This window comes from Prinia subflava, chromosome 2, assembly GCF_021018805.1.
Source record: "Prinia subflava isolate CZ2003 ecotype Zambia chromosome 2, Cam_Psub_1.2, whole genome shotgun sequence".
NCBI classification, from domain to species: domain Eukaryota; kingdom Metazoa; phylum Chordata; class Aves; order Passeriformes; family Cisticolidae; genus Prinia; species Prinia subflava.
The window spans coordinates 68,041,776-68,069,035 of NC_086248.1; the positions used below are offsets into that span (position 1 = coordinate 68,041,776).

The 27,260-nt window shown below is 34.9% G+C and overlaps 1 protein-coding gene across 1 annotated transcript in view; it reads right to left on the reverse strand.

Moving 5' to 3' along the window:
• Nucleotides 1-27,260, reverse strand: part of FMN2 (formin 2) — a 154,474-nt gene that overhangs the window by 51,240 nt on the left and 75,974 nt on the right. Inside the window, exons 8-13 of the mRNA XM_063390397.1 lie at nucleotides 19,743-19,804; nucleotides 12,148-12,239; nucleotides 11,881-12,010; nucleotides 10,813-10,959; nucleotides 8,932-8,991; nucleotides 8,630-8,750 (exon numbers count right to left, since the gene is read on the reverse strand). Coding sequence (XP_063246467.1) covers nucleotides 8,630-8,750; nucleotides 8,932-8,991; nucleotides 10,813-10,959; nucleotides 11,881-12,010; nucleotides 12,148-12,239; nucleotides 19,743-19,804 — 612 coding nt within the window. The remainder of the gene's footprint in view (nucleotides 1-8,629; nucleotides 8,751-8,931; nucleotides 8,992-10,812; nucleotides 10,960-11,880; nucleotides 12,011-12,147; nucleotides 12,240-19,742; nucleotides 19,805-27,260) is intronic.

Sequence of the window (27,260 nt, forward strand, 5' to 3'; positions counted from 1 at the left end):
TATGACAGAAAAAGAAATAGAGGACCTATGTACTATACTGCAAAGGGAGATGTTCTGATGGTAATATACAGAATTTGAATTATTCTTTTCTCTTATGCAGAAATAAGTGTCAAGAGCTGAAAGAGGCAATAGAACCTATCATAACATTCAATACCACTGAAATTCCACACCTTTTTCAAGAATATGGATTAAATACTTTTCAGAGCAGTACAGCATTATATTCTCTTGAATGTCTGCAGTTTAGTTGAACCCCTGATCTCTCAGCCAATGTGAGAGAAGTATATTGTGAAGACTCATAAAGTAGTATATTATGAAGACCCACCAAAAATCTTAGCCCATACCCATTTCAACAAAGCATATAATACTGTCAAAATGAAATGTCTCTCCCTTAACTGAAAGCTCTCCCATAGTTGATTTGTTTGTGCACATATGTGTGGTGTGGGAAAGGGTGTACATTTAATGATAGTTTTGTTTGTCCAGTTTTTGGTGGAGTAATTTTTTGTTCTTTTCTGCCACACCCCTCCCTCTGTGAAAAGACTAAAAACAATGATGTTCAGAAGAATAACAGTTCAGGTCCATTTTTTTACCTTATTCCTAAATTGCAAACACTGTGTAAATAATTTAAAATCAAAAAGAAAACACAGGGTAAATAATCCCTTTCTCTTGCTGAAGAGAGACTAAAATATTGCATGTAGCATTCAGACTTTAAAAATGAAAAAATCCAGTCATTATTACCATATTAATGATTATTATGATGCTCAAAACAAACTAGTTCATCAGTTTCTTTCTTCAACACAGAATTAACAGGCCTGTAAGCTTTTCCTAATTCCTTCTCAATTCTCCAGGATCACCAAGATTGGAATTGAAGTCTCCCTGCACAATCTGTTGGATGTAGGACTCATTCGATATTTTCTGTAATTTGTCACTTGAATATAAAGCACCACTATTCATATGAGCCATTGTTATTCCTCATTGTAACTGAAGAACTTAGAATGTCAATCAAATGAAAGTGGTACAAAATACCAGTTCCCAGTATTTTTGCCCAAATGAAGAAATAAGATACTGAGTAAATGCTTGTATCAGAAGGGTATTTAATAACTTCTAAGCAACTTGGAGAAAAAACATGGAAAAAAAAAGTATGTGAAAATACAAACAACCTTCTAAATTTAATTTTTTTCTCAGCCTCATATTCAAACACATTTATCTCCATGAAACAGCTCAGCTAAACATTCCAAATATCAAAGGAATAGACTGGCAAAGGGGATCTGCTGTGATAACTTTGTAAAAGTTTTGTCTAAAAGCAAAAGCTTGTCTGATTATTCTTAACTGACTCAAAACTTGGTCTTACCTTGTCTATTCTCACATTTAGTTATTCTCTCATTTTAGCAGATGTGAATACAATTGAAAAAGGTAGACCAAGTTAGCACATTTTTAAAACGCTATTTACTTCAAGCAGATTTAAAATTTTCTTATAGTGAAAGAATTGAAAGGTATCCAAGGCACCACAAATGAGACTCCTATAAGCAGTTACAAAAGCCCTGTGCTCAGTAGAAACTTACCTCACAAGACTGAATTGCCCAAGCAGGAATAAAGATACATTTATCACTTTGAAGCAAGGTGGAGGTTTCAGTATCCTCCAGTCCGAAATCATGCACAAGAGACCTTCCAGAGATCTCAAATCCTAAGCAGAAGTTGGCAAGGGCAGAGACCCCTATTCTCCAGCCCTCTAAATCAATTTTAAAATATAAGCAATATATAAACAATAGAAAGGACTGATAATACATCTTCTCAAGATCATATGATGCAGAGAACTGTATGGCATTTTTTACTGGAGCAATCAAAATGGATTCTTGTGGGCAATTCAAACTGGTAGCTTTTTGTCAATACATACATAGGTGTCTCAAATGCTCCTGATCTGGAAATTGATGCGAAAATCCCTGCTCAAAATAAGTTTAGAGATTTAAACAAATTGTGATTCGAGCATCCATTGCATTCTCCATTTCTCTGTTAAAATACAATGAATTGCATTTTTTTCAAGCTATTGTGTAAGCTTGCTCATCCTTTTTTTTTTTTTTTTTTTTTTTAATTTCAGGTCAATTTACTAAAATATATGAAGTTTCACAACAGCCAATATCATTTAAGAGACATCTATATGGAAAAGGAAAGAGACAAAACAATCTGTGTTTTGCACTAACATTTTCAGTAAGTGATTCTGGCAAGTGATGTAAAATGCACTCAGTCTCATTATCAGAAATAGTTACTTTACCTTTCTGTAAAGGAGGAAAAAAAGAGGTTTCAAAATTCAGAATATCTTTTTAATGCACATTTTCCATTGGGTTCTGTTGGATGGGCAACAAGATTTTTCTTTTCAAACCCCCAAAATATAAAAAACTAAAAGAAAAATAAAAACAAAAAAAAGCCCCAAACCCAAAACAAACAAACAAACAAAAAAGGCGAGCAAGCAGAATAATGAATTATCTTGGATGAGTAATTAACAGATCCACTGATCTGTGTTTGTTAACTAATTTAGAAACTACATACTTATCTATAGAAGTCTGCCAGCAGTCAGGTGGATTTTCAAGATAATTAAAGATTTCTGAGAGCACACCTTTTATTGAGACTTGATAGACTATTTGTTTCTAAGCCTTTATGGAAGCTTTGAAATTATGTCATTAATTTTATGAGGTTCTGAGTACTCAGACTTCCACAGAAGATGTGCCTGTGTTCTCCTTGTCTGAAAACTATAGAACATAATCATTGCTTCCTCAGCGCTTTCTGGATTCCTTACAACTGCAACCTGTGACTTGAAAAGAAAGTTTAGTCTTTATCTAAAGGAAACAATGTTGGCCTCATCAAAAGACAAACTCTGATGAACCCAGCCACAAATACAGAAAGAGTTCTTAATTTTCTTTTATTTATTTTTTTTTGGAATTGTAATGACTTAACACTAAGAACTGCTGAGTCTTCAAGGGCTTCCATAGACAGCTCCTTGTTTGGAGTTTTAAGGACAGTAAAATATGACTCACAGATTGACTGAAAGTCTGGCTTTAGTTTACATCTGGTTTAGGTTTAGGAATCTGCATGTGGCATAGCTGCAGCAATTAACCCTTTCAGTGATAACTGAACAAACAGATAGAATTTGTAGATATAGAGCTGTTAATGAGTAGATGTAAAGATTAACTAAATATGGTAACTAAATATGGTTAAAACAATACCTGTTTCTGTAAAGGTAGGTGGTACAGATAACTGGAGGACTGACCCAAAGCACTACTGTTGCAACATTATTTTGCTATTAATTACCTTGAGTGATTTGGCATTTTTTTAATAAAGACTGAAGGATTTTTTTCATCAGAACATGGATCTATGGATCACAGAAGAAAAACAAAAGTTCTATGTCTTAGTTGAGAAATATATTCATTCACACATCAAAATTATTGACAGAGAATGACAAAACCACAAACATTTCAAATTGTCTTAGGACAGAATGATTTTGATGATGCAATAAATTCAAATAATGAATTTTTTTCTTATTTCAATTCTTTCTAATCCAGCTCTGTCCTCTCTTGAAACTTGAAATATTAGTGCACAAGCAAATTAAAAAACCTTTTGGGAAATCTCCTAGGATACTTTTTATTTCACCAAACTTTAGTTTTTTAGAAGACAGATCACCAAATTAGGCTCAAGGCCTTTCCTTGACTGGAAAATCTGTCAATCCTTAGATTGTCCCTCTCCTCCTTTAGGAGAGGACAATCAAATTTAGAAGAGCAATCACTTCCCTTTCTTCCATCTGAAGTGGGACCCTAAATGGCTTAAGGCTGCTCAAGTTTGTTAACTTGAAGTTGCAATTAATACCACTCTTGCTTCTGATCAAGAAGCAGCATTGAAATGTTGCCTGAGTCTTAGATTCATAATCAGAACTGTGATGGAATACAGTCTTGAGAATATGAAAAGATACAAGGATACGTGTGTGTGTGTGTGTGCGCGCGTTAGAGGGGCAAATAGAATGCTGTATTTTTAAAAAAAAAATAGTCTGAAAGCATTAATATTACTTATTAAAGAACTAATAATGAATTCAATCTTATTTTGCAAATTAATCTCTGCACGCAAAGACACAGATTTGGCCATGAAGAGGAAAATTTCATCTCAAACTACAGCTCGACTGAGCTCTCAAGGTTGGGAAGTTTTTTTACGTGTTGAGGGTAACCTTTACTGAGGCACGAGGAATGATCAGCAAGCGCATTGCTGTCCAAACTCTCTCAGTCGCGCACTGACATCAGCACAAACTTTATTTTTATTGCACAAGGTGGTACTTCCAATGCTCTTATTCACACAACAGGTGTTAAACACAGGAGCACATAACACCTCTACAACTAGCAGGTCCAAACTTAATAGGTAACTTCAGGTGACTGTAAGAAGCACTGAAAAAAACAGGGAACGTGTCTTTTTCCATGATACTCTGGGGCTTTTCTTGGAACATATTTTTAAAATACAAAATGTTCTGTAAACGCTTAACACTTTATAAACATTCTCAGTCCCATTTATTCCAAATCAGGGAGATGTACTGGGCCACACAGCCTAGCTTCTTTTGGATGGAGAATTTTCAATGAGTTGTAAACACTCAGAATATGAAAAGAAAGCATCACTACAAAAATAATGTTTAATTATCATAATTATTGCTTGTAGTCAGTTTCCAATCGAATATATTAAATATGACACTATGACATAAACAAGTACTGACTTCAGCTCAGTTTCATAGCAATCTGCATTTCATTGTACTATTAATCTCTCCTACTAGTCAGATTTACTTTCTGCCTGACAGTGTTTCTAATTCCCTTTTAGCTGAGCTTCAGTGAAAGTTTTGCAATAAGTGACAAGTGATGAATTAGTTTCTGATTAGCAAGAATAAACTTAATGTTGTAAGGCTAGAATGCTAATGTGTAGCCAAAGAATAGCTTCTAAACATTTTTAACTTGCCATAATTCTGTAATTCTTAATGCCATTCTAGTGTTCCAGTTTTTTCCTAAACTAAATACATCTTGAAGAATTTCATCCACATCTATTGTGGCTTTGGGCTACAAATCCACCATTTTCCTAAACCGAAATTTTACCTGAAGAGAGTGTCAGAGCAAAGAGGGTGAGAATCTTGATTTATTTAATACATGTTTTCCGCATCTTTCTGCACTATCTGGAACACTCTGAAGTGTCTAGAAAAACATACTGATACTAAAAGTTATATAACAGAGGTCCTAATCAGTGAGAGTCACACACTGCTCCTGTGACCCTGGATGCCCAATTTTCTTTACATGGTGAGTTGATTTAAGTCATGTGGCAAGTGCTAAAGTTTCTTCTGTGGAATGACATAGGAACAGAAGTCATTGCTTGGCATGACTGCATCAAGGAATGTTGCTGACAGCCAGGAGAGATCAAAAGCAGATCAAATTGCTTAACAAACTATATGTCACTGGAGTCAAAAAGGCTAAAGTGGGAATCCTGGAGAGCTGTGAAATCTAGGAGCAACAGATGGAGCCAAACTCACTTGATTTGTTAGTAAGAGGATCTACCTGTTCTTTGGTCTTCTATCTTACAAAAAACCTCTGGTATATAAATTTTATCCTTTGGATCTGCATTATTTAAAAAACCCAAGTTTCTATCTCATTCATCTTAGAAAAGGCACATGGCATGATTCCAAAAGTCTTTGGGACTTGCAATTTAATTCTGAAATACTAGAATAGATCTCTCTAATAGAAGAGATTTTCTTTTTAAAATTTTACAAATTGCCAAGGCATAGAGTTCATAAACACTTGAAAGTGGACAATAGCCTTGATAATCAAAAGGAAAGAAAGCATAGAAGCCTGAACATCATGAACCCTTTTTCTTTTTAAGCAGTCAGCAAAATAACTCTAATACAAACAAACCTGAACTCCAAACTGCGAAAGAGCAGGGTAACAAAATTATTTTACACAATCTTGAAGATTATTTGTATCTGCATGTCTCTGTGTATACTACTGACATCTTTAGATGGAAAAATACAGCAGTACTAAAATGAACTGCTATTGTCACAGCTATGAAACTTTTTTTTTTTTTAATAGCTGTCCTCTACTTTGTGGGTATCCTATTGGGTTTTTTAAAACTTTATGAAAGGATCTTTCTGGAATGAAATTTACCTTTGAATAATGATAATGAAAATTTTTCTAAGACAGCAATATAATATCTGCAGAAGACTTTTTTCCCCTGGGTGAACTAATACCTACTTCCCACATTGTAATAAGTATAATCTCACTGCAGGGTTTTCTGCATATTTGAAACTAACAGAAGAAAACCTTTAAACTGTTGATATTGCCTGCATCAGTATTATCCACAAGTCTGAGACCCACCCTCACCAAATGGTGAAATCCACTCATGAAATCTGCCATCTAATTACTGATGAATGTAAGTCCAAGATTACAGTCCACATCTCAATATAAAATTCTAATGTATTCTGGCATTTATTTCTATACTTTTAAAGTCAGTGTTTCCCAGGAATAATCAATACTCATTTACTCACACTGACTTCAAAAGAATAGGTTCATATTTAGAATTTTGTCAGAATTTTCTCAGCATCATACAACCCTCTTCCTGTTCAGGCACTTGATAAGGCACTTACTAGCTCTAGTAACTCTTAAGATTCCACATGTTCATGAACAAATCTGGTAGCGTACTTAAAGCATATGCAAAGAAAAACTACCTCTTTGAAGTAATTTTACCCATTCTGTTAAAATTTGTCCTCTATTTAGAAATCATTGTCATTAAGACAGGCTATTCTATCTCACTGAAATCATTACAACAATTAAGCTACCAGAATACACAGAATTTTTAGTGTATTACTAAATTTTACTACTGCTGCTTTTGTGATCATAATTTTTAACACAAATGGTTTTTATTAATATTGACACTTTGAAAAAGAAAGTCAAAACAAAGCATTTTGCATATCTGGAGACTATTAAGAAGTCATGACTGATATTGCGGTCTGGTATGGCAATTGTCACTTCATATTCAGGATAGGATGAAGCTGCTGATGCTGTCCCCAAAAAAGTTTGTACCAAATGTCATAGGTAAAGAGCAATGGAGTTTGTAACTATTCCTCAGTTTCATTAAGTTAACAAAAAGACTGACAAAAGAGTCTTGAGCCTAAGGGTTAGATTAGAAGCACAGAAAGAATTCAGATGCAATCTGAACACAGATCGAAGCGTGTAATTTCCATTTTTACAGAACCCCTGCTTTGATCATTGCACAGTGTGAATTTATTCCTCAAGAGTTTGTGTGCAAATTTCAACCTTGATGTGAAAATGTTCAACGATTCATGTACAAACCCCCATTTTTGGTGAATTTGTGAGGAATAAAATCTGCCCCCATGTATATTCGTTAGCGTGACCTGAATTCAAGCATCTTTTTTTAATACGACCTAAGTATCTTTCTTCTAGATGTTCAAGCATTGATATCAGCTCTGAAATTATGTGAAGTTGCAAGAAGTACAGAAACAAGTTTTCATGACTGAATTCTGAGATTTTTGCCCCCTAGATTGTTCAGGAGCAGTAAATGGATAATACTACTGTTCACTCCTCAGTGTCACACTGAGTGACTTTGATACAACTTTAAATAATAAAAATACTAAACACTCTAAATATTTAAAATATTTTTTAAAATATCCAAATAGAAAATTTAATAGGAGCAAGAAGACAAGGTCAGATATCATTTAGTAACCATGCTATGTTTTTGTTGTAATAGAAAACCTCCCATTCTAGGTTGTTCAGGGATTAATGGATTACCAAACCATTCCCAGGTCTCTAGAGGCAAGGCATTTAAAAGCAAGGCAACAGTAATATCACTCCTAGATTTGTATCTTTCCCTCAAAGATTTAGCACAGTAATGCAACTGACCAGCTTAGCAGAGACTTTTTGGAAAAATATTGAAGATCGTGGATCATTTGTGCAAAATACTCTTGCTTAACAAATTTAGTGCTTAGATCCCCATGTTAACAAGAAATATACAATAAATGGTCTTCATTAAAGTCTAACAAACTTGTCTTAAGCTTGCTGAATTAATTTAAAGAAAACATTTCATAGGAGGACAAAAAAGACTTTCTTTGCATATCCCTGTTCAGTAAAGTACAGCTATTTCAAGTGTCTTCAACAATGTCATACATATTATTTTATCTGCTAGATAGTATTTAGACTTGGTTATAAAACATTTTATTTCTTTTTTTTTTTAAATCGTGGACATGGTCCAACAATTTGCAGTGCTTTTTATGGTCAAAGACTTGAATTCAGCTTGCTCAAAGGAAAAAATAAATTGGTTTTTTTGGTTTGGTTTTGAAACAGAAGATTTAACCTAGCTGTTTTGATGCTGTTTAATCTAAAACCTCTTACAGGTTATCTACCTGTAAGAGGTAGATGAGAGAATGATGACATAAATAAGAGAAAATGATGACATAAATGGTCATAGAAAAGGAAATAAGGGGAATAAACTAGTAACTGAGAAGTTAAAAACACACAACTGTTTTCACAGTATCATCTAGTTTCTTGAAATTACAAACAAGAATAGAAGACATACAATGGTAACATAAAATTAGCACTTAATCTGGGTTCAGTACCTCGCAAATCTTTCTTCATTTTGCGGAGATCTTTTTGAAAATCATCAAACTTCAGTTGTGAAGCCTGGAAGAGATCTTGTGGATCCGGAAGAGGAAAGATGCATTGTTCTCTTCCAGCATCCTGACAAAACCACAAATGAACAGTTGCATAGTGCTCATTACTTTTTTCCTATACTAAAATACATAACTGAAAGCACAGAGAATGTTTTACATATTTCTACATCTCGCCAGCAGAAGAGCAAATTTACTAAGTTAGGTCGCTTAAACTGAATTTAAAAGAGTTAATTTTAATTTTCACTCACCTCATCAAAATTACGCAAATAATACGAGACAATGTATGACAGAAGACTTCTGGTGTTGTCCTGTATAGAAGAGGATAGAGTTTGCTGTGTTACTGAAACTCACAGAAGAAATAAAATTCAGAAAAGATAATTCAAATAAATGAAATATTTAGTGTATAAAAAATACTTTGCTGGTTTGGTCCCTTCACTAAAAAATCCCACAAACAAGAAACTGAAACACACAAAACCCCCACCCAAACCTAAAACAAACCACATCCTGAAGTTCCATTTAATCATTAAAGAAAATGAAGAAAGACAAAACACTCATGGTAACACACTCCTGATTTTTAAGTTCTACTTAACTGCAAACCAAACTCTTACATTCTGAAATTTCCCAAGAAGGAAAAGAGAAATTGTTTCTGGGTTCATGTATGCAAGTTCTTTTGAAACACTACATCTATAACCAAAGTAAAGTTAAATTAAACAGGGTTATTTTTATAAATGAAATTTGGGGGGTTGAGGGGGATGTGTTAGGGGTTGAGGGAGCTTTTTAATTGCTTCCCCTCCATAATCTCTCTAGTGAACTTCAGCAGGAAATCTTCCACTTAAAGAGGATTTCTGACAGAATTAAATTTTCAGATATTTTCAGGAAAGGATTTTGTAAGAACTTCCCTGACTGATCAGTAGCAAATAGACTGAAAATGTATCTTGCAACTACAAGCTTAATGGTCATAATATTTCCAGCAAATTACATACTGAAGTCTTGAGTTATCAAACTAAATTTAGTGTGCCTAAATTTCCTACAGAAAACTGGTGATGTATTGGATCTAGAGTCAATGTGAAGGTGCAGCTAGAGTAAGCTCCCCTAAATGTGTTGTACTAAAGTGTCATTCATATCACTGCTGCCTTGGTTTACCAAAGAAACCAGCACGCAAGAAGCAAACTCCTCCACCCATCTAAAAAGGCAAAAGGCTGACATGCTCTCTCAATTCAGGGTTAATGGTCTGCTCACATGACCTAATCCAGCAGCTAAAAATCGTATCTTTAGTGAGACACCAAGAAGAGAAACCAACTCTTTCTTCTGCCATTTGCAAAACTGAAGATCTTGATGGTGACTCACCAGACAGACGTAGCAACAATTTTAAGGCTCAAGAATTATTGCCATAATCTGTCACATTCAGATAAGGTTTTTCATTAGCCATAGGAACTCTAACATTATTGTTTCCTTGTAAACAAAAGTAGATATTTGAATGCAACACCAAAATGATTAACCAAAGCTAAAAAGTGCTGGTAACACACAAATTATAGTTTAGCACTGAGCAAGAAGAAACACTACTTATCATTCTCTTCACTGAGATAACTACACTAGAGAAATCTTGAATCAAGAGGTTCTTTACTCAGGTGGTTGCATGTTCCAATGTCAAATACAAACTTTGTAATCACGGTGTATGTAAAGAATGAATTTTGGGTTAACTCAAATGCTCTGGATGCCTATTCCATTGTTTTCAGGGGTGAATTTTTTCTCCTCACAAATATTTTGAATCAACATGGAACTACTTCCACTTCCCTAATGAACCTTTAACAGTAAGATCATAGTATTACTTCTAATTACAGGAAAAGTTGGAACTACGAAGTGTTCTGAAAGTCGAAAGTACATCAGACTAAAAACTAAACCATAATTTTAGGTATTTTTGTTTGTACAGTCGGGAAAAGAGATGGTTAATTTTCATAATTCTACAGAAATACATCCAACTCTAGAAGTGGGATCAGATAAGCATAGTTAGCAGAAAACTGCATGCCTTCTGCATGCCTTCATGAGCTTCCCAGCAGTCACTCAGAAACAAAGTAGTTTTCTGAGGATTTAACCTTCTCAGGCCTTCAGGAAGTCTCAAATCAACTTACACTGCTCTTTACATCTTTCAGTTTTGGCAGGATATCTAGTCCAAATCCATCAGCCTGTCCTCGTGTCCTGTTTCCACCATTCATGTAATTTCCAAAGGCAAGGACCAAACCCAGAACCCGCATAACTCCTGATTCATTCTTCAATGTCTAAAATATAGAGAAAAAAAATCTGTTCAAAGTCCCATTAATATTTATGGTTAATGAGCAGATTTGTTGGTATTGTCTTTAGAAATAATACTTGTATAAAGACTTAGGTAAAGGAAGTTACCTTCTACTGCAACATGTAGAAGTAGAACAATATTAATATGTAAGCTTTTATGAATGGAGAACGTTATCTCTAAAATAGATACTTAGAAAAAAATAACAGAAAATCTGTACAGTATTACCAGACATGAACTGCTGAGAAAAATAGTAATCCTTAACTGATACTGACATTGTAAATGGTATATTAAATTTCACAGAAAACTCATCAAGAAGTTCATAAAGCACTCAGATTGAACAATTAAAACAGTTAAATAAAAGATATTACATAGTAAAATACAAAACAGTTAAAACAGTTTTGAGTTATTAAAATATTGATGAAACCTGCATTTTAAAGCTATGTATTTGTTTTCCATGGGACTGCAAAATTCCAGGAATCTCTTCTGACTAGATATAACATTGCTATCTCTAGTTGATTTTAAATATCAGAGATATTATTAAGTTGCACATTTCTCAAGTCTAAGCAAACACAAAGTTAGCTGAACTGGCATTCCTTTGAAAAACAGTGATAACAGTGACTGTGAAGAGGGAAGATTTTGCTTTAATAAAAGGAGAAGGTGCACCATCTTCCAGAGACTAATACACACTTGATGGCAAAAGCATTATATAATCCAGTAGCAAAAGCTAATCTTAAAATTCATGCAGATGTTGAAGTACATAAAGTACGTAAAATGTTCTATCCTGCTACCCTTCAGATTTTAATGAGTACTTTCAGTAAATAAAGTGAAAACTTCTGAAACATCAGTAAAGCTTAACAAGATTCAAAATCAGAAATTTACATCAATTTTTTCACAGAGCACAACGTACCTCACACAGTTTCTGTAACAATTCAAGTTTGCGACGGATTGAACCAATGCTTTCTGAAAATGTTGACTGGAACAGGATGCAAAACACACGTTCTGAAAAGTTGGGAATCAGTGAGAGTTCATAGAGGAACCTGAGGAAGTGATTAAAGAAAAGTATTTGACTCACTGTGAGTAGGTACAGGCTTGGGGGAGTTTTTATACATATTTTACTACAGCAGAGAAAGTTTTCTGAAATGAGCAAAATTGCTCTATCATAAGAATTTCTTACTGTTCTGGCTTATCCAAAGACTTGGCATTTTCCTTTTCCTTGGATGCCTTGCTATGCTTTTCTATTTTTTCTAGTTCATCTGATTGTGCTCTCTGGAATAAAGAAAAAAAAACACAGAAAAATGGTTGTAAATAGTCAAACAACAGAGATAAATACGCCATTGTAACAAATCAAATTCATAGATTTTTCTTTTCTTTCTAGCATCTGCTTATGGTAAAACTATGAGTCCACGAATTGATTTTAAGTAGAAATAGATCTAATGGAGAATAGAATATCTTGTAAATAATAATACTGACTACTAGCAGTCTGCAAGTATTTACTCATTCAATGATGCACTGAGACAATAATTTTCATTCCCCATTCCTTTTCTTTGCTCATTGAAGAAGTGTTTGAATTGAAATACTCAAGAGGAGAGTTGTATTTTCGTCACAAATTTGTTGGGTTACATTTGAATGTAATCTGATCTTTAAATATGTATTTAAATAATAATTTTTTAAGTAAATTAAAACAGTTTTGTATTGTTTACAACCATTTAGATTTTATTTGGGATTTGAAAAACACTTCAGAAAAAAACCATATTTGATTTATAATGGAACTATCATACATACTCTACTACTGCATAATTCTTTGGAGTAAAATTATTTTATCTTAATAAGAAAAAACAAACAAACAAAAACAAACAAACAAAAAACCCAAACAAACCACAAAAAACCAACCAAACAACAACAACAAAAAGCCCAAAACAAAACAAAAACAAAAAACAACCCAAACCCATATAAACTGCCTAGTTTCTTGAAGAACTCTGTGGCATGCTGTGAAGTCTCTTTTTCAATATTCCAATCAACAGAATCCGAGCCTCACTTTTTTCTGTGCTCCAAGCTAAGGTAAATTTTTTTTTCAACTGTAGTGCTGGAAAATGAAATGGCATGGAAAGGAATAAAAGTGAAATGAAAATTTCTCCCTCTGACCCTTCATTTGGCAATCATAGCAAGTTTTCTAAAAAGATTCAAAACATTAATCTGCTCAGGAGTTAAAAGAAAAGCATATCTACCTTTACTCCTCTAAGAAAAAATTACACTTATTTTTAAACTTTCTCCACCACAGAACTGGAAGACAACATTGGAAAATTATATTCTAATCACTCAGATAATAGCAAAGTGTAAGATACGCTGCATCTGCATTCTCTCTTGAATGTTTTTGCAGGGTTAGCAGAAGAGGGGTAGAGCTGTTTCAAATCATAATGCCTGCTCCATCAGGAACTGAAACCAGAAAGTTGGGTGTGGACAGTTTTTCTGAGCTTACTGAACATCTTCCCATGTGAAAAGGCAGAAAATACTGATGTGAAATAGAAAGATGAAAAGACTGAAGTGTCAGAAGTCCTTCAGAGTTTCTCATTTTACTTCAAGAAGTTTGGAAATTACTGCAAAGCCTGTTTTGGATGTCACATATCCTAATATTTAGTCACTTAGCATTTCTGTGGATGTTCTTCAAAGGTCATCTCTAAAGTTGTCTGATATTACATATTAAATACTTCAACAGAGTGGAAATATTACAAACAGATTTTTGTCCAGCAATAAACTTTGTTCTTGAAACTTAGAATTTGTAATGGTGGTAGTACCTGTACCAAAGATTAAGAGAATAGCTGAAGTTTGAAGGGAACCTTAGAGATTTTCCAAGTGAACACTGACACAAAGCAGAGGCAGCTAGAGAAGCTTGCTCAGTATCATGTCCAGCCTGGTTTTGAATATCCCCAATGATGGTGACCTGATGACTTCTCTAGAAGAGACTGTTCCAGTTAAAAAAAAAGAAAAAAAAAAAAAAAAAAAAAAAAAAAAAAAAGAAAAAAAAGGTGTTTCTATTTGAATAGAATTTCCAGTGTTTCGAATCCAGGAGGCCCACTGTGTCTTGCCCCTTATGTTGGGCATCCCTGAGTCTAGGTCTGTGTTCTTTACTCCTGGTCCCCAGTAAGGTATTTGTAACTACTGGTAAGATTCCTCAGAGCTTTCTCTTTTCCAAGCAACCCCAGCTGTCTCTCAGCCTCTCCTTGTATAACACTTCTCCAAGTCTTTAACCAGCATCGTTGCTCCGTGCTCTTGCTCCAGTATGTCTCTGTCTCCTGCCCTGGAGAGGCCACACCTGCACCCTACATGTGGTCCCACTGGTGCTGAGCAGGTCACTTCCCTTGACCTGCTTGGGCCTTCCTGTATCTGCTTGTTTATATTCAGGCTTTTCTCAGTTAACAAGGGCGAGGCTGAGGCTTATTTACCAGTTTTTAGAATTTTAGAATACTGGCAGCGGCCCACTTGTAGCACTTAGTGTCCTGAATTCCCTATCCCAGTTTCACCTCAATGTGAGGAAAGAAACTTGGGGATTCATCCTCCAAAGTTATCTTTCTGCATAAAGTCAAGGCAGACATAGGACCTGTGAATATAATTACTGTAGCAATTGTTTCTTGTATAATGCTATCCTGAGAAAAATGTTTTCAAGATACTAGGATCAGAAAATTGAATCCATTTTTAATGCAGTCTTAGAAGACTCTTCCAGAGACAGGATGAGAACTAGAAAAGAGACAACTAACTGCAGAAGTATTAACTTATGTATTGCAAGTGCTGTTGAAGAGAAGGCTTGGGTTTGGTTAGGTGTTAAAAAAGCCCATGTAAATGGCATATGTCCACACTTAATCTAGAAAACTCTTACCCAAGTGAGAGTTAAAAGAAAGTTTCCATCACTTCTTAAATCAGTAAGAACTCTCTTGGCAAGAGGTGAAATCTACAGATTTTAGAAATTGGAAGGATGCCAAGAGAGGTAGCACAGTTCCCTTGGTCGTGTCATCAGAGAGCCACAGAGGTCTAGGTGTGCAAATGACATGACTGTGTAGGAAGAGCTATTTTATTTATTCAACTTATGTTTCAAAAAGTTCATGTATTCAATTTACACTTGTAAAGTTTTGGAAAAAAATTAGCTTTTTGTAAAAGTAAACAAGTTCTCATACTAACAATTTGAATTAAGTTCCATTATTTCTGGGCGGTCTATAAAGTGTGTTCTCTTCAGGAAAATCACTTGACAATTTTTGCATAACAGTTGAAGAGAAGTATTTTAGCACAGAGCATAAAACTAAATGGTTATTTGCAAATATTTTAGAATAAATACTGCGAGTTTTCTCTCTCCTGGCCTTCTACACATGGTGAAATATTAGTGTGCTGATCACAGCAATCTATTACATACATGCATGTTCAAGCTCTTAATGTTTCTCCACAAATCCCACAGGCAAAGGTTAGGCAGACTCCCCATTCCTTATTTAAGCCATTATTCTCAGGTTGTGTATGCAAAGAAGTAACAACTGTCAAAGATACAAAGGCTAAGCATGATCCACTCATGGGCAGGCCAGAGCAAAACTCAAGAGAGAAAGTTTTACACCCTTCACCAAAATCAAGAAGCTGAAGTATATGGTCCAAGTTCAGAATCAAATCTGGATTTCAAGTCACTAGTTATGGCTCAGGTATCCAGAATTCTGATCTATGGCTCTCTAAATTCTGACAGAAAAGGAATACTGTGTCTTTCTCACAGTATTATCGAAGATCATTTCTCAGAATTTTTACCATCTTTCTTTATTGTTAATGCCTATTTGTTCTCTAATTTACAGATGGATAATTTTAAAAAAACTTTTATATTACCCTTCAAACTGTGTCAAGAGAGAACACATTCAATAAATAGTCCTCCCAAAAGTCATTAATCTGATTGCATTTGCACCTCTTTGAATGACACTGCTCCTTCTTTCCTTGAATTTTAGCTAGGTATAGGTACATAACATCAAAATTGGAAAAATATAATGTATTAGAATTTGACATTAACTATATCTAAAATCAGACAGCATAAATCTGAATGAAATTACTGCAAAAATATTCTGCTTCAGTTGAATTATTTTCCTATTTTCTTCTAGAGTATGAATTTAGCCTGTATTTGCTCTTACCAAAGTTTATAAAGGCCCTTTTTCCATCTCACAACATAAATCTTACACATTTCCTGGTTAGCTTTTTCCTTCCTTGCAACAGAACCTTAGATCTGAGTTTAGATCAGTTCAAATGTACGGAATTTTATTTTTTTGCAAACTTGACTTTAAAAGTTTGTGTTATGTATTTCAAAAACATTGAGTGAGTTGTCTAAGGAATTTTGTCAACAGTAGCTGAAACAAGAAGGATATACAGAGACACCCTGGTTAATAATAAATATCCTATTCTTTTGAAGCTGGATCATCAGAACTCAAGTACAATTTATAGGCTTTGCCCAAAAAATATTAAGACATCACATTGTAATTGCTACTTAAAAAAAAAAAAAAATCACAAGAAATGAGGAGAAAGTTTGAATCTTAGTGGCAGAGAAGTGTCATGCACTTCAGACTTCTGGATGCCTTTCACTCTTGCAAAAGCATTTTGAGGTTTTTGAAAGCATTGACCTAAGTCTTAAAGACAAAGACGGTGTGGTCTATTTAATGGGAGCCTAATTATGAAAGTATGTATATTTCTTTTGTGAAGTAAATGATTCGATAGCATTTTTAATCCATTTTTATGCAACTGCTTTCATGATATAGCAAGCAGAAGCAGACATACCTTGTTCCAGTGTTAAGCTACAACTCCAGCTGCTAAGAGGCAATCTCTTCTCGAAGCAAACATTCACTGATTTGCCAATCACTACATTTCTCATCACAACCAATATGTCCCAACACCATACAGCAACTTGAATGAATTTTACCTGCCTTCTCTCTCTCTAATTACAGCTGTCAACTGACAGCACTGCTATTAGGGAATTTGTAAAAATACATTTAAGGAACACTTCCACATGTAGTTTAATCTATAAAGATTCTCCTATTAAAACTGTCTAGATATTAATACATAACTAATTATCAACACATATTTAAACAACTCTTCATAAAGCAAGCTACACAAGCACACATAAGAACTATTTGACTGTACACCACAATGCTTCAGTAACAGTCCTTCTCACTTAATGCAATCCAACTTAATAATACTAAATAAATTATTGAGGGCTTGGGTCTTTGGTGGGGTGTGGGCTTCTTTGTTTATAAAAAGTCACTAAGACATATACAATAACTTTGTGGTTTAACAAGAGTTTAATTCCTCAGTAAACAGGAATTGAACCCTCGGGACTGTGGCTTTTGAAATTAGGGTGTGTTTAGGTTTGGAGACTGCCCAAATTTCATTCACATTTAAGAAGGGAAAGCACTATGCCAGACACATGCAGTCAGAAAAAATGATTACATTCTGAAGGAAGACTGTAAAACAAATGCTCCCATATGTTCCATACAGATCAAATAGAAAGGCTGAGGACTAGTACAGTGGTATTTAAATATCCAGAAAAAACCCCCTCAATCCAATAAATAAACCCTAAGAAATGAAAATTAAGTTAATGGCTACAAAGTAAATGAATGCTGCAAAGTTATTCCCACTTACAACACAGGATGAGATTGAGAAATAAGGGAGGACTCAAACATGCCAGGCTCTCTGGTACCACCCATTGCTTACAACTGTTACTGAACAATATTGTTATAATTAGTGAAGTTAGCAAGGGAAGAAAATGCAAGGTCTGAACTGTTTTGACAAAAGGCTGAAAGCAAAAAAAGAAAACAAAAGTCAACTAAAAAGAAAGCTTCTTTCAAGACACATTTTTACCAAAAAGGAGAGCCAGATCCCCTTATAAAACCTCTCCACGTAAACTGAGGGCTTTTCTTGTTCTCTGGTTTTTGGTTGGTGGTTTGGGGCTTTTTGGGTTTTTTTCTGTCTTGTACCCAAGCAAATATAATAAAGTTGGACTGGCCTGTTTTCTATTCAAAGCAAAGAAATACATCAGGCAATCAAAAAATTTGAGTCTTTCCTGAGATTAACATATTGTATTTTCCTTAATCAGGACATTTCCTAGACATTTTCTGTAATAAGTGAAGGTAATTACAAAATGAACACAATGACATTTGGTTATTTCAGTGAATTGCAAATTTGCAAATAAACCATTATATTTGGATTCTGAAATATTAGAAATGACATTAAGTAAACATTTGAAAAGTATTAGTACATTATCAACATAAGAGGAATATTTTTTTCAAACCAAAATTAAAAAAACACCCTCTTGTTCACTATAAGAGAGGAAAGTATGCAAAAACTGGTTATGACTGCAGTATCTATTCCATACTTCCCACAAGAAAATCTCTCAGATTCACACATAAGTAACATATGAAATTAGCTCAGATTCTTTTGCCTGCTAGAAACTGTATGGCAACTGTATTTGTACTGTGTAGGGAAGTAGATTAAAAATAATTTAAAATTAAATACCATAGGCCAAAACAGAAATGCTGTGGAGCAAAGAAGAAAAGTGTTCATAGAGATTTAGAATATTGTTAGAATAGGTTTTCCTTTTGACCATTATCTTCCTGAACAGTGTTGGGTAAACTAGCTCTTCAGTGATGAATAGTAAAAGTCCGTTCTAGCTCTTGTCAAGCTTTTGGGTTTTTTCTGTTTTAGCTCCTCAGTTTTCCTGTAAAGTGGACTAGAGCTTACTATCTCTCTTTTGCACCTCAAAGTGGACTGTTTAGAGGGACTTCATAAACCATCAAATCATTCCAAAGCAGGTGACTAAAAGCTAAAGTCTAAAAACCAAATATTTAAAAGGTGTAAAATTAATTAACATTATCAAACATTATCATGAGAGAAGTGAAGGCCCCAGTGCAATAGCATACATTGCCCTCCGATGCCATTCTGGGCTCAAAGCTTTCTGTCTCACATTTTCAGGTTCTCTGGAGGGCAAAGAGAAAGCCTTCTCGACTCTTTCCAGAGATGTCTAGCCAGACCTCCACACGTCTAGGCAATGCACTCGCAGAAAGGGGTAACATTCACTGGCCTCAGCTGAAGGCAGAAACACGCTTCTAAGATAGGCGATTTTTGAATTTTCTGTGTGACAGGCTTTGTCAAGTTTTAGAACATGCCTGAACATATCCTGAATCCCTGATTTTACATACCTAGAGGTCAAATCTCTCTGCTTATTACTACTACATAGACATTTATGAAGCCCCTGGGAGTTTATACTACTTTTTATTACATTACCTGAGAGAATTCTTTTCCTTTCAAAAAGTTAAAATTATTTTGGAGCAATCTTCGAAGCAAAAAATAATTAAATATTACAGTTCCACAAAGAAAAATATTTCTGTTAGCAAAAACATTTTTTCAATTGAACTGTATTTTTATATTAGTGAAATTACAAAATGAAGTCAAAAATGTGGAGTGTAAAGTTTGATACCATTGATCAAAGACTGCAACACCTCAGAAGCAAAAGAAGGAGCAAAACTAATGTCTGTTTAGTCATTTAGAAGTTAATCATGTTACTTATGAAGAAATGCACTTCATAAAACACAAAATAGCAATAAATGCAATTAATATACTTGGTATTTTCATTGCTTTTGGGAAAAATAAAGCCACTTCAAAATAAGACTTGTTCTACAAGCCTTCTGAATACTACTGATGCCAAGTAAAAATACCTTCACATGGACACACAGTATTCCTACATTTTATGGACTTCCTCTGATTACTCACATTCTCATACAGGGCTTGCAGCGTCTCTAGGTCAACCACAGAGTTGTCCAAGTTCACCACAGCTATAAAAAAGAGAAAAGAGAAAAGAGTTAGTTGTTCAGGATGATAATCCAGCTGTGGAAGAAAGACTGGTCACAACACTCAGCAAGAGTTTTTATGACCTACTGGTCATACAGCTTAAGGGTTTTAACTTTATTAATGACTTGAATAGTGCAGTTTCTAAGATTACAGCTAGAAACCTAGGAGCCAGGTGTCAAGTGTTAAAGAATTCATCTCCCTGCCCCCAAACACACAAACATGATCCCACGAGTATGACCATAGTCAGAGATCAGCGATAAGCTTTACATCAGACTTTCATGGTCCAGCTGAAAGCATTATAAAAATTTGTAAATCTGCACCGCAGCCACACACACACACTCACACAACAAAGCTCATTCCTGTTGCTGGTTGACTTCAATCTTAAACTCATTAATCCATAAGTCAGCCAGTTAACTTCAAAACACCTGACAAGGGTCAAGTCTTCTATGCACTAAGCCAACACATTTAGTATGGATACAAAATATGCCTTTCCTGTTCCCAGCCAACTCTGGCACCACACACACACTGTATTTTTTTCAGCATCAAAAAACCCTAGTGGAACAGCTCAAAGAGAATGATTTCATCTACCTAACCTGGATTAAAAAAGAAAATCATTAAGAGGTACACATATTTAGAAATGGAACCCCGACTCCCCACTTGTTATAGAAACATTTCACAAGGCACAGGAAATATTTGTGCTAACTACTGAAAAATTGGTCTCAGCTAATATGAAGATTTATTTTTCAAACAGTGCTTTTCAGTCTTCCTCTTACATATTTTTACAAGCACAGTGACCATTCATTTAAAAGCTATATAAATCCAATTTCCCTCATCCAGATTTCAATCTGAAATTTAGAATATTGCATTAGAATATATGTGATGGCAATGAATAAATTTTATCAGACTGTACCAGTCTTTTCCCACTTCGCACTTCATGGATTTATACCCTCTTTCTGTAATGGGCTTTTTGTGTGTGTGTGGTGTGTGAGTGCACTTGTTCAATAAACTGAATAATTCCCTAGGTGAGATTAATCTAGAAACTGCAACATTGATCAGAGACCCAGCACCAGGTTACTTTTTGTCCTATACATTCATGTCCTTAACTGTCACAGAGCAATTCTGTATACACCTAAAGACAACAGAATATAATTTAAGCTCATGTGCTTCTGATTGCTGTAAAGCATCTAGAGATAGCACTCTGAGTCTGGGACTTATCATGGGACTTATCATTCCCCTTTTCAGGCCTGAGCCATAGTTTTAGTTGCAGTAAAGGAAAAATTATAAACAAAAAAAAAAATTGATCTTGATTAAACCAAGCAGGTCACACTGTATCTCTAAGCAGGGCACAAAGCTAACTTCTAGAACTAAACCAAAAAATAATTTAAAAATTCTTTATTTTTTTCAGAAATAATTTCTACTTTTCCCTTACCGGAAAGAAATATAACAAATAATGCCCATGTAACAGTTAACAGTTCAGAGAGCAACATGTTTTCTTTTGGGGTAGGGGGCACATGCAAAAAGCTGTTACTGATTATTTGGGGTATTTTTAAACTTCCCTGCCCCATCCAAGTGTAATATTTGTTGCATCAGAGACTTAAAGATGCTTTCTACACAAGGCACAGTATTATACATTGTATTCAAAATCTGTGTTGCTCAATAAGACTATCTGTATGCTTAAAATGTGCCAAATTTTCCTTGTAGAACCGGACACTAAAATTAGCATGCAAATAGAAACTGAGTCTAGATTGGTTTGAGAGCTCTGCCTTAAGAAAACACTAACATCAAAGCCTATATACAAACAGCTTTTTTAAACCTAGGATATATTATGAAGCTCAGTTTATACTATCTAACATTTCAGCACTTTTATGCTTACGCAATGTTTTCATATATGGACACACAACCCTTCAAATATTTGAGTTGTGGCTGTCTTCTCCCTAGTCCACCCCCCTTTCTTCCAGAGACTGTCCACTCCTGCACTAAGAAATTTAACATAAGTTCCTGCCCTGACTTTCGCTCAATGTTAATATCACCCATGGATTACTCAGGGAGCAATAGAACACTTTTGTTTGAATGCTTGCAGGAGATAAGAGAACGCCTGGCAAACACAATGGTGCCAGGTCTGTGTACTTTCAACAAAACAGGTATGCAGAAGAGTGTACATACTTCAGGGAGCTGCTTAAAACAAATCAGTCTGAGACAAGGACAAGGAGAAGTAAGATCCTAGGATATATCCTTCAAGTCTCCACTTCTAAAGAGAAATGTATTTCTATATGTTTCATCTAAACCTGTATATGTTCATAAGTAGCACTCCAACATCTCACTAGAATTTTTCCAAGTTCACCTTAGGTATGCTCCCTGTAGTCTGAGAAGTCACGATACGAGCTCCTGTTCTTAGGCAAACCTGCAGCTTTGCCATACAGAATGTAATAGTTGGCAAAATAAATCAGAACTATTGCATATTTAATTCCATTATCTAGACAATTTGAACTGAAAAAAACAATGATGTTTCCTTATGTAGCCAAGCTTACTAGTAAAACATGCCCCCTACAATCAGCATGACTACACAAACATCTAACCAAAGGATTCCATATGTAGTGGCAACAGAATGATGAAACACAGACAAAGATTAATTTCCTCGTATGAAAATATTTTTAGCCATGCTGCAGTTCCAGTATACTTTGATGCAAACAGCTGGAGAAGGGTTTGTCTTAGTCTTGCAGTTGCTGGATATTTTCATCCATGTCACTCGTTTAGAAAGTGACTTTTTCTTGTTTCAAAGGTGACACTGAAATTTCCTGGCCTTGACCACTATGAAAGAGAAGAATATCTATTGGTTTTTGCTCTAACAGAAAGAACTTTATTCACATCAGACCTGGGAATTTAGTTCTTACTGTCAAGATCTCACAGTTTTGTTATTTTCTTGCATTCCTATTGCCTTGCTGTCAATAAAACCAGCTTCAGTTTCAAGCTCTAAAACTGTAAAATTATTTTATGTATAGATACAATTGTGCATATATACAAATACATAGATATGATTAAATCAAATTTGAAAATTTGAACCAAGAATGTCCACATACCCACAAAAAAAAAAAAAAAAAAAAAAAAAAAAAAAAAAAAAAAAAAAAAAAAAAATTAAAAGACTTAGAAACCAACAATTTCTTTTTCTATTTAAGCAAGACATGGTCAACAGACGACAAAAAAAAAAAAAAATCAAGCCAGTAAAATGAGGGGTTGGGGATCAATCACAAATGATCCTATAAAGGACAGAGAAGAAGAAGAAATTTCAAAGGGTTTATAGCTATAGATTAAAGGGTTTGGAGAATTCCTGCTGCTCTTCAACTTTTCCGATATTTTTGCTGTTTTAGTCAAAAGGAAATCTAAATTGGTATTTTTGTGACAGAAGTGACATCTTATTGTCTAATTGCAGAATATGGAAATTTTAGCAGAATGAAAAAGTTTCCTTCCAATTCTGTATTTCTACAATATAAATTGAATAAAATATGTATATACAAACTCACATTAAAAAAGCCAATTTAGATACTAGATTGAAGCCAGAAAGACAAAAGAAAAATGCAAGCAGAGAGATAAAGATTTACTGTTCTTATTAATATCAATTTATTCGATATTAAGTGTAGAAGTTACACCCCCTGACAGGAGGATACGTTGCTGATGAAAAAGTGAGATTAGGGCACATAATCAAATTCAGAGGCATATTTGAACTGAAAACTGATGGATCTTCTTCCATATACTCAGAAGACAACTTAGAACAGAGATAAAAATTAGAAAAAAAAAAGCAAAATACAGAAAATAAACCAAAAAATAATTATCACTGCCCTCAAGTCTTCAGGGCAAGACAGTAACCAAGCCAACAACAAGATCAAACTTTTTGCCAGCAAATGTAATCCTGAAGAGGAAATGTATGAGAAAACACCATCAGCAGGAAGCTGCAGGATGCCCAGTGTATTGTCAGCAAGACTATAAAAGGAAGTTGCTGTACTTTTTCCTTTGTTATACAGATCACTGCTGTTGATATTCATATATCTAGGAGCACATGAATTACCAGCAGCCACTAAACCAAAGCCAATAGGCAACCCAGACACAGCTAACCTACATTTCCCTGTGGCTATGAATCCAAATCCACCAATAGCGCCACTTACATAAGCTGTTAAAGACAACTTCCTACAGCTACCCAGTCCTTGGAAACCCTATTTTGTTTCAAAGCCCAAAACTTTTGAATTTCCTTTTAAAATGAAAAGGCCAAAATTCAAAGTTTCTTACTGAGTAGAATTTCAGAAAGAAAAAAAAAAGTGTTATTAACCAGACCCTTTGGATCCAACTTCTGTGTCATAAAACTCTCATTAGCACAATCACATATGGATGACTTTCAGAAAACTGATATTCAGTTGAATTCTTAGTCTTAGCCTTCCCTTTTTTCTCAGGGCAGATTTCAAACCACACTCCATTTCTCTGGCCTTTCCAAGTATGCTTCCTAAGCTTTTCTGTCTCTGGACTCCATCTAAAGTTAAGTGTCTCCTTCTTGAAACCTCCTGGAAGCACTGCTGTCTCCCAAAAAACTGACTAAGCATTTTCCAAATCCTACTTGACTGATAACAGATTACAGTTTAAGTCATCATAAAAAAGCAGTAGCTGAATTAAAACCATGTCTGAACCTCTACTGCCCTACTGAGATCCATCCTTCAGGGAGACAAACAAGCAAACCAAGAACATGACCAATACAAGTCCTTCCTGTTGATTTCCACCTCAATTGACTTCTCCGTGACTCTCCAAAAACCAAGCAGTATTGCTTCAAGAGGCCACTCCCTTTTTCCTCCTGCACATCTTTGCCTCTTCACTTTCACATCTGCTCTCTTTTTGCAGAACACCAGGAGTTTCTGTAGGACTTCACAACTTCTCTGACAAATGGTAGAAACAGATGGTCACTACAGCAAAATATAAAGGCAGATCTATTCTTCTTCACTGAGTGAAGGACCTCCTGTTTATGCAGCAACTAATCACACTACTCTTGCCACATTGTTCTGTGTGTGGCACAGATCTGGGGGTTTCCCAGCTGTTATGCCCTTCATGAGACTCTAACATGCAAGATTATAGGATACTGAGAGGTTCCATGACACTTTTTCCAGGCTTTGATCCCCAGATATTTCCGCTCCACTGAAATCATCTATACCCCAGAAATATTACTGTAAGCTGAAGAGTGAAAAAAGCTGAAAAGGCATTGACAATCGTACAACAAAAAATTCACAAAAAGAGTAGATGAGTAGGTTCAATGTGTTACTTCGAATGATCTTCCCTCAATTATTATTTTTGAGTTAATCAAAACAATAGCTTCCTCAATAAAAATGTACAGGCAGTAAAATGAAAGTCAAAATCCAACACCATTAGAAAACTAGCATACTGGCAAAACCTTAAAAATTTGAGAACTGATGCAAGAAAAACAAGTCAGATAATATATAGCTTGATCAACTTATGCTTTTATCAACAAACAAAAGAAAAGAACAGATACAGAATTGTTCTGTAAATACAGAATGGAAGTCTTCTCTGACAGGTGTCTTTGGATGAAAATGCAAGAACATGACACATACAAACACAAGCAAGCCAGGAAAAAAGTCTCAAAGGAGACAATTTCATCAGGTTCATTGGAATGACTGACAGCTGAACTGCTCAATTGAGAAGAAAAAACACCTGCATCAGTGTTCTCATGGACAAAAGAGCCAAAAGAGCCTAAGAAAATGATCAAAGTACAATGGCTTCTTTTGCTCCTATAAAGATTCTGTTTGGATGTAATATCAAGCTACTTCCAAAATAAACCCAGATTTACATCTGATAAATACTTAGTACTTACATTTTAAAACAAGCTAATCTGCAAAACTTTCAATCTCTTATTGGTTACATAGAAAACCCACAACTTCAAATCTTCATATCCTCTGGTTCCCCCCTCCTTCCCACCTCCCCACCTTCCAATCCTGCCCATTCCCCCTTCCCCCCCTCAAGTTTTTCTTCCCCCCCCAAATCACTTTTGGCATCATTCATCTAACATTCACAAGGTCATATTTTTATCTGCAATAGTTCCAACAACCTGACAACAACTGCTATTTTCTTGGGATTTTTTTTTATCTTAAGTAATAGAAATGTGAATCTCCAACGCAGAAAGTTAAATCCCAAATGGGGCTCTTTGAAATAAATGTGGTGTTTACACAACAGTGCTAAAACCTTATGTTCCTGTGCTAATGGACGTTGTGGCAATCACACAAGGGTTGGGACTGTACAATTTTTAAAGATCTTCAGAAAATAAGTAAAAGTAAAGAATTTTTAAACATAACTTGCAAACCACTCCCCACCCCCACTGAAAATTGGTAGGTGGATACTGAGTAGTTAGCATAAATAACTTCATATTATTGCTTACCTTCTTGCCCTCAGTACTTTCGTGATGTATTTGTCTGTTAAAAAATACTCAGAGTTTTCATCCTGACAATGTTAGAGTAAACAAAGCACAAGGGAGACTGGAGCTTCAACACAGGTACATACAGTACGGATCAGAGGCAAGACACCACTTGGAATTGCTTGCACACAGTTTTACTGTGGCAGTAATTCACTTTGATTTAAAGCTTGTGTAAGAAACCAGAACAGTAAACAAAATTTCCAAGCAGAAGCCATGGATTAAGCTGAGCTGTTGCTTCAGACTGTTTTTAAATTACTTAAGAATTTTAAATACCTTCAAGAACATGCACTCGCTTTTCTAGGGAGTAATAAAATAAGAATCAGTTATGCAGGAAAATGTTTTGCAAAATGTGAAATAACGAAAGTAGAAGACTCCATTAAAAGGAGTGAATCTTTGGCATGATTTTTCTCTTCTAAGCGTAATTCAACTTTCAGGCAGTTGTCCTGTTCCCTGACTTGTATCCCTAATATAAAAACTGTATCAATAGTGGTTTTCTACATACATGTAAATAAATATATATTCACATATACAACAAAATATATCACCACATTTTATATAGCTGTACACAGTTAATATAAACAGTTACATTACATACATTTCAAACAAGTGCCTACTTTGTTAAGGACAGCAGTTACTGATTATGTGAAGTCAGACTTCATACACCTATACAGTTTGTTTACAAAAAGTGTGCAAGTTCAGCTCATAGAGAAGAAATATATTTTGTTTGACTCAGTATGTCGCCTTCTTGTCTAGGCAGGGAAAAAAAAAAAGTGGAGAGCAATGCTGTAATCCTTTCAGAATAAAATGTTTAAATACAAACATGATTGCCATTGTAGACTGTTTAATTTAGAGAGATTGTATTTCAGCTCTGGCTTTGAGAAGTTTGCTGATTTGACTATAGAGAGTACTTCAATGCTTATCTTAATTGTTTAGATAAGATTTGTTTGAATTTGGCAGGTGAAAAAAACATGGGTGTGGGATAT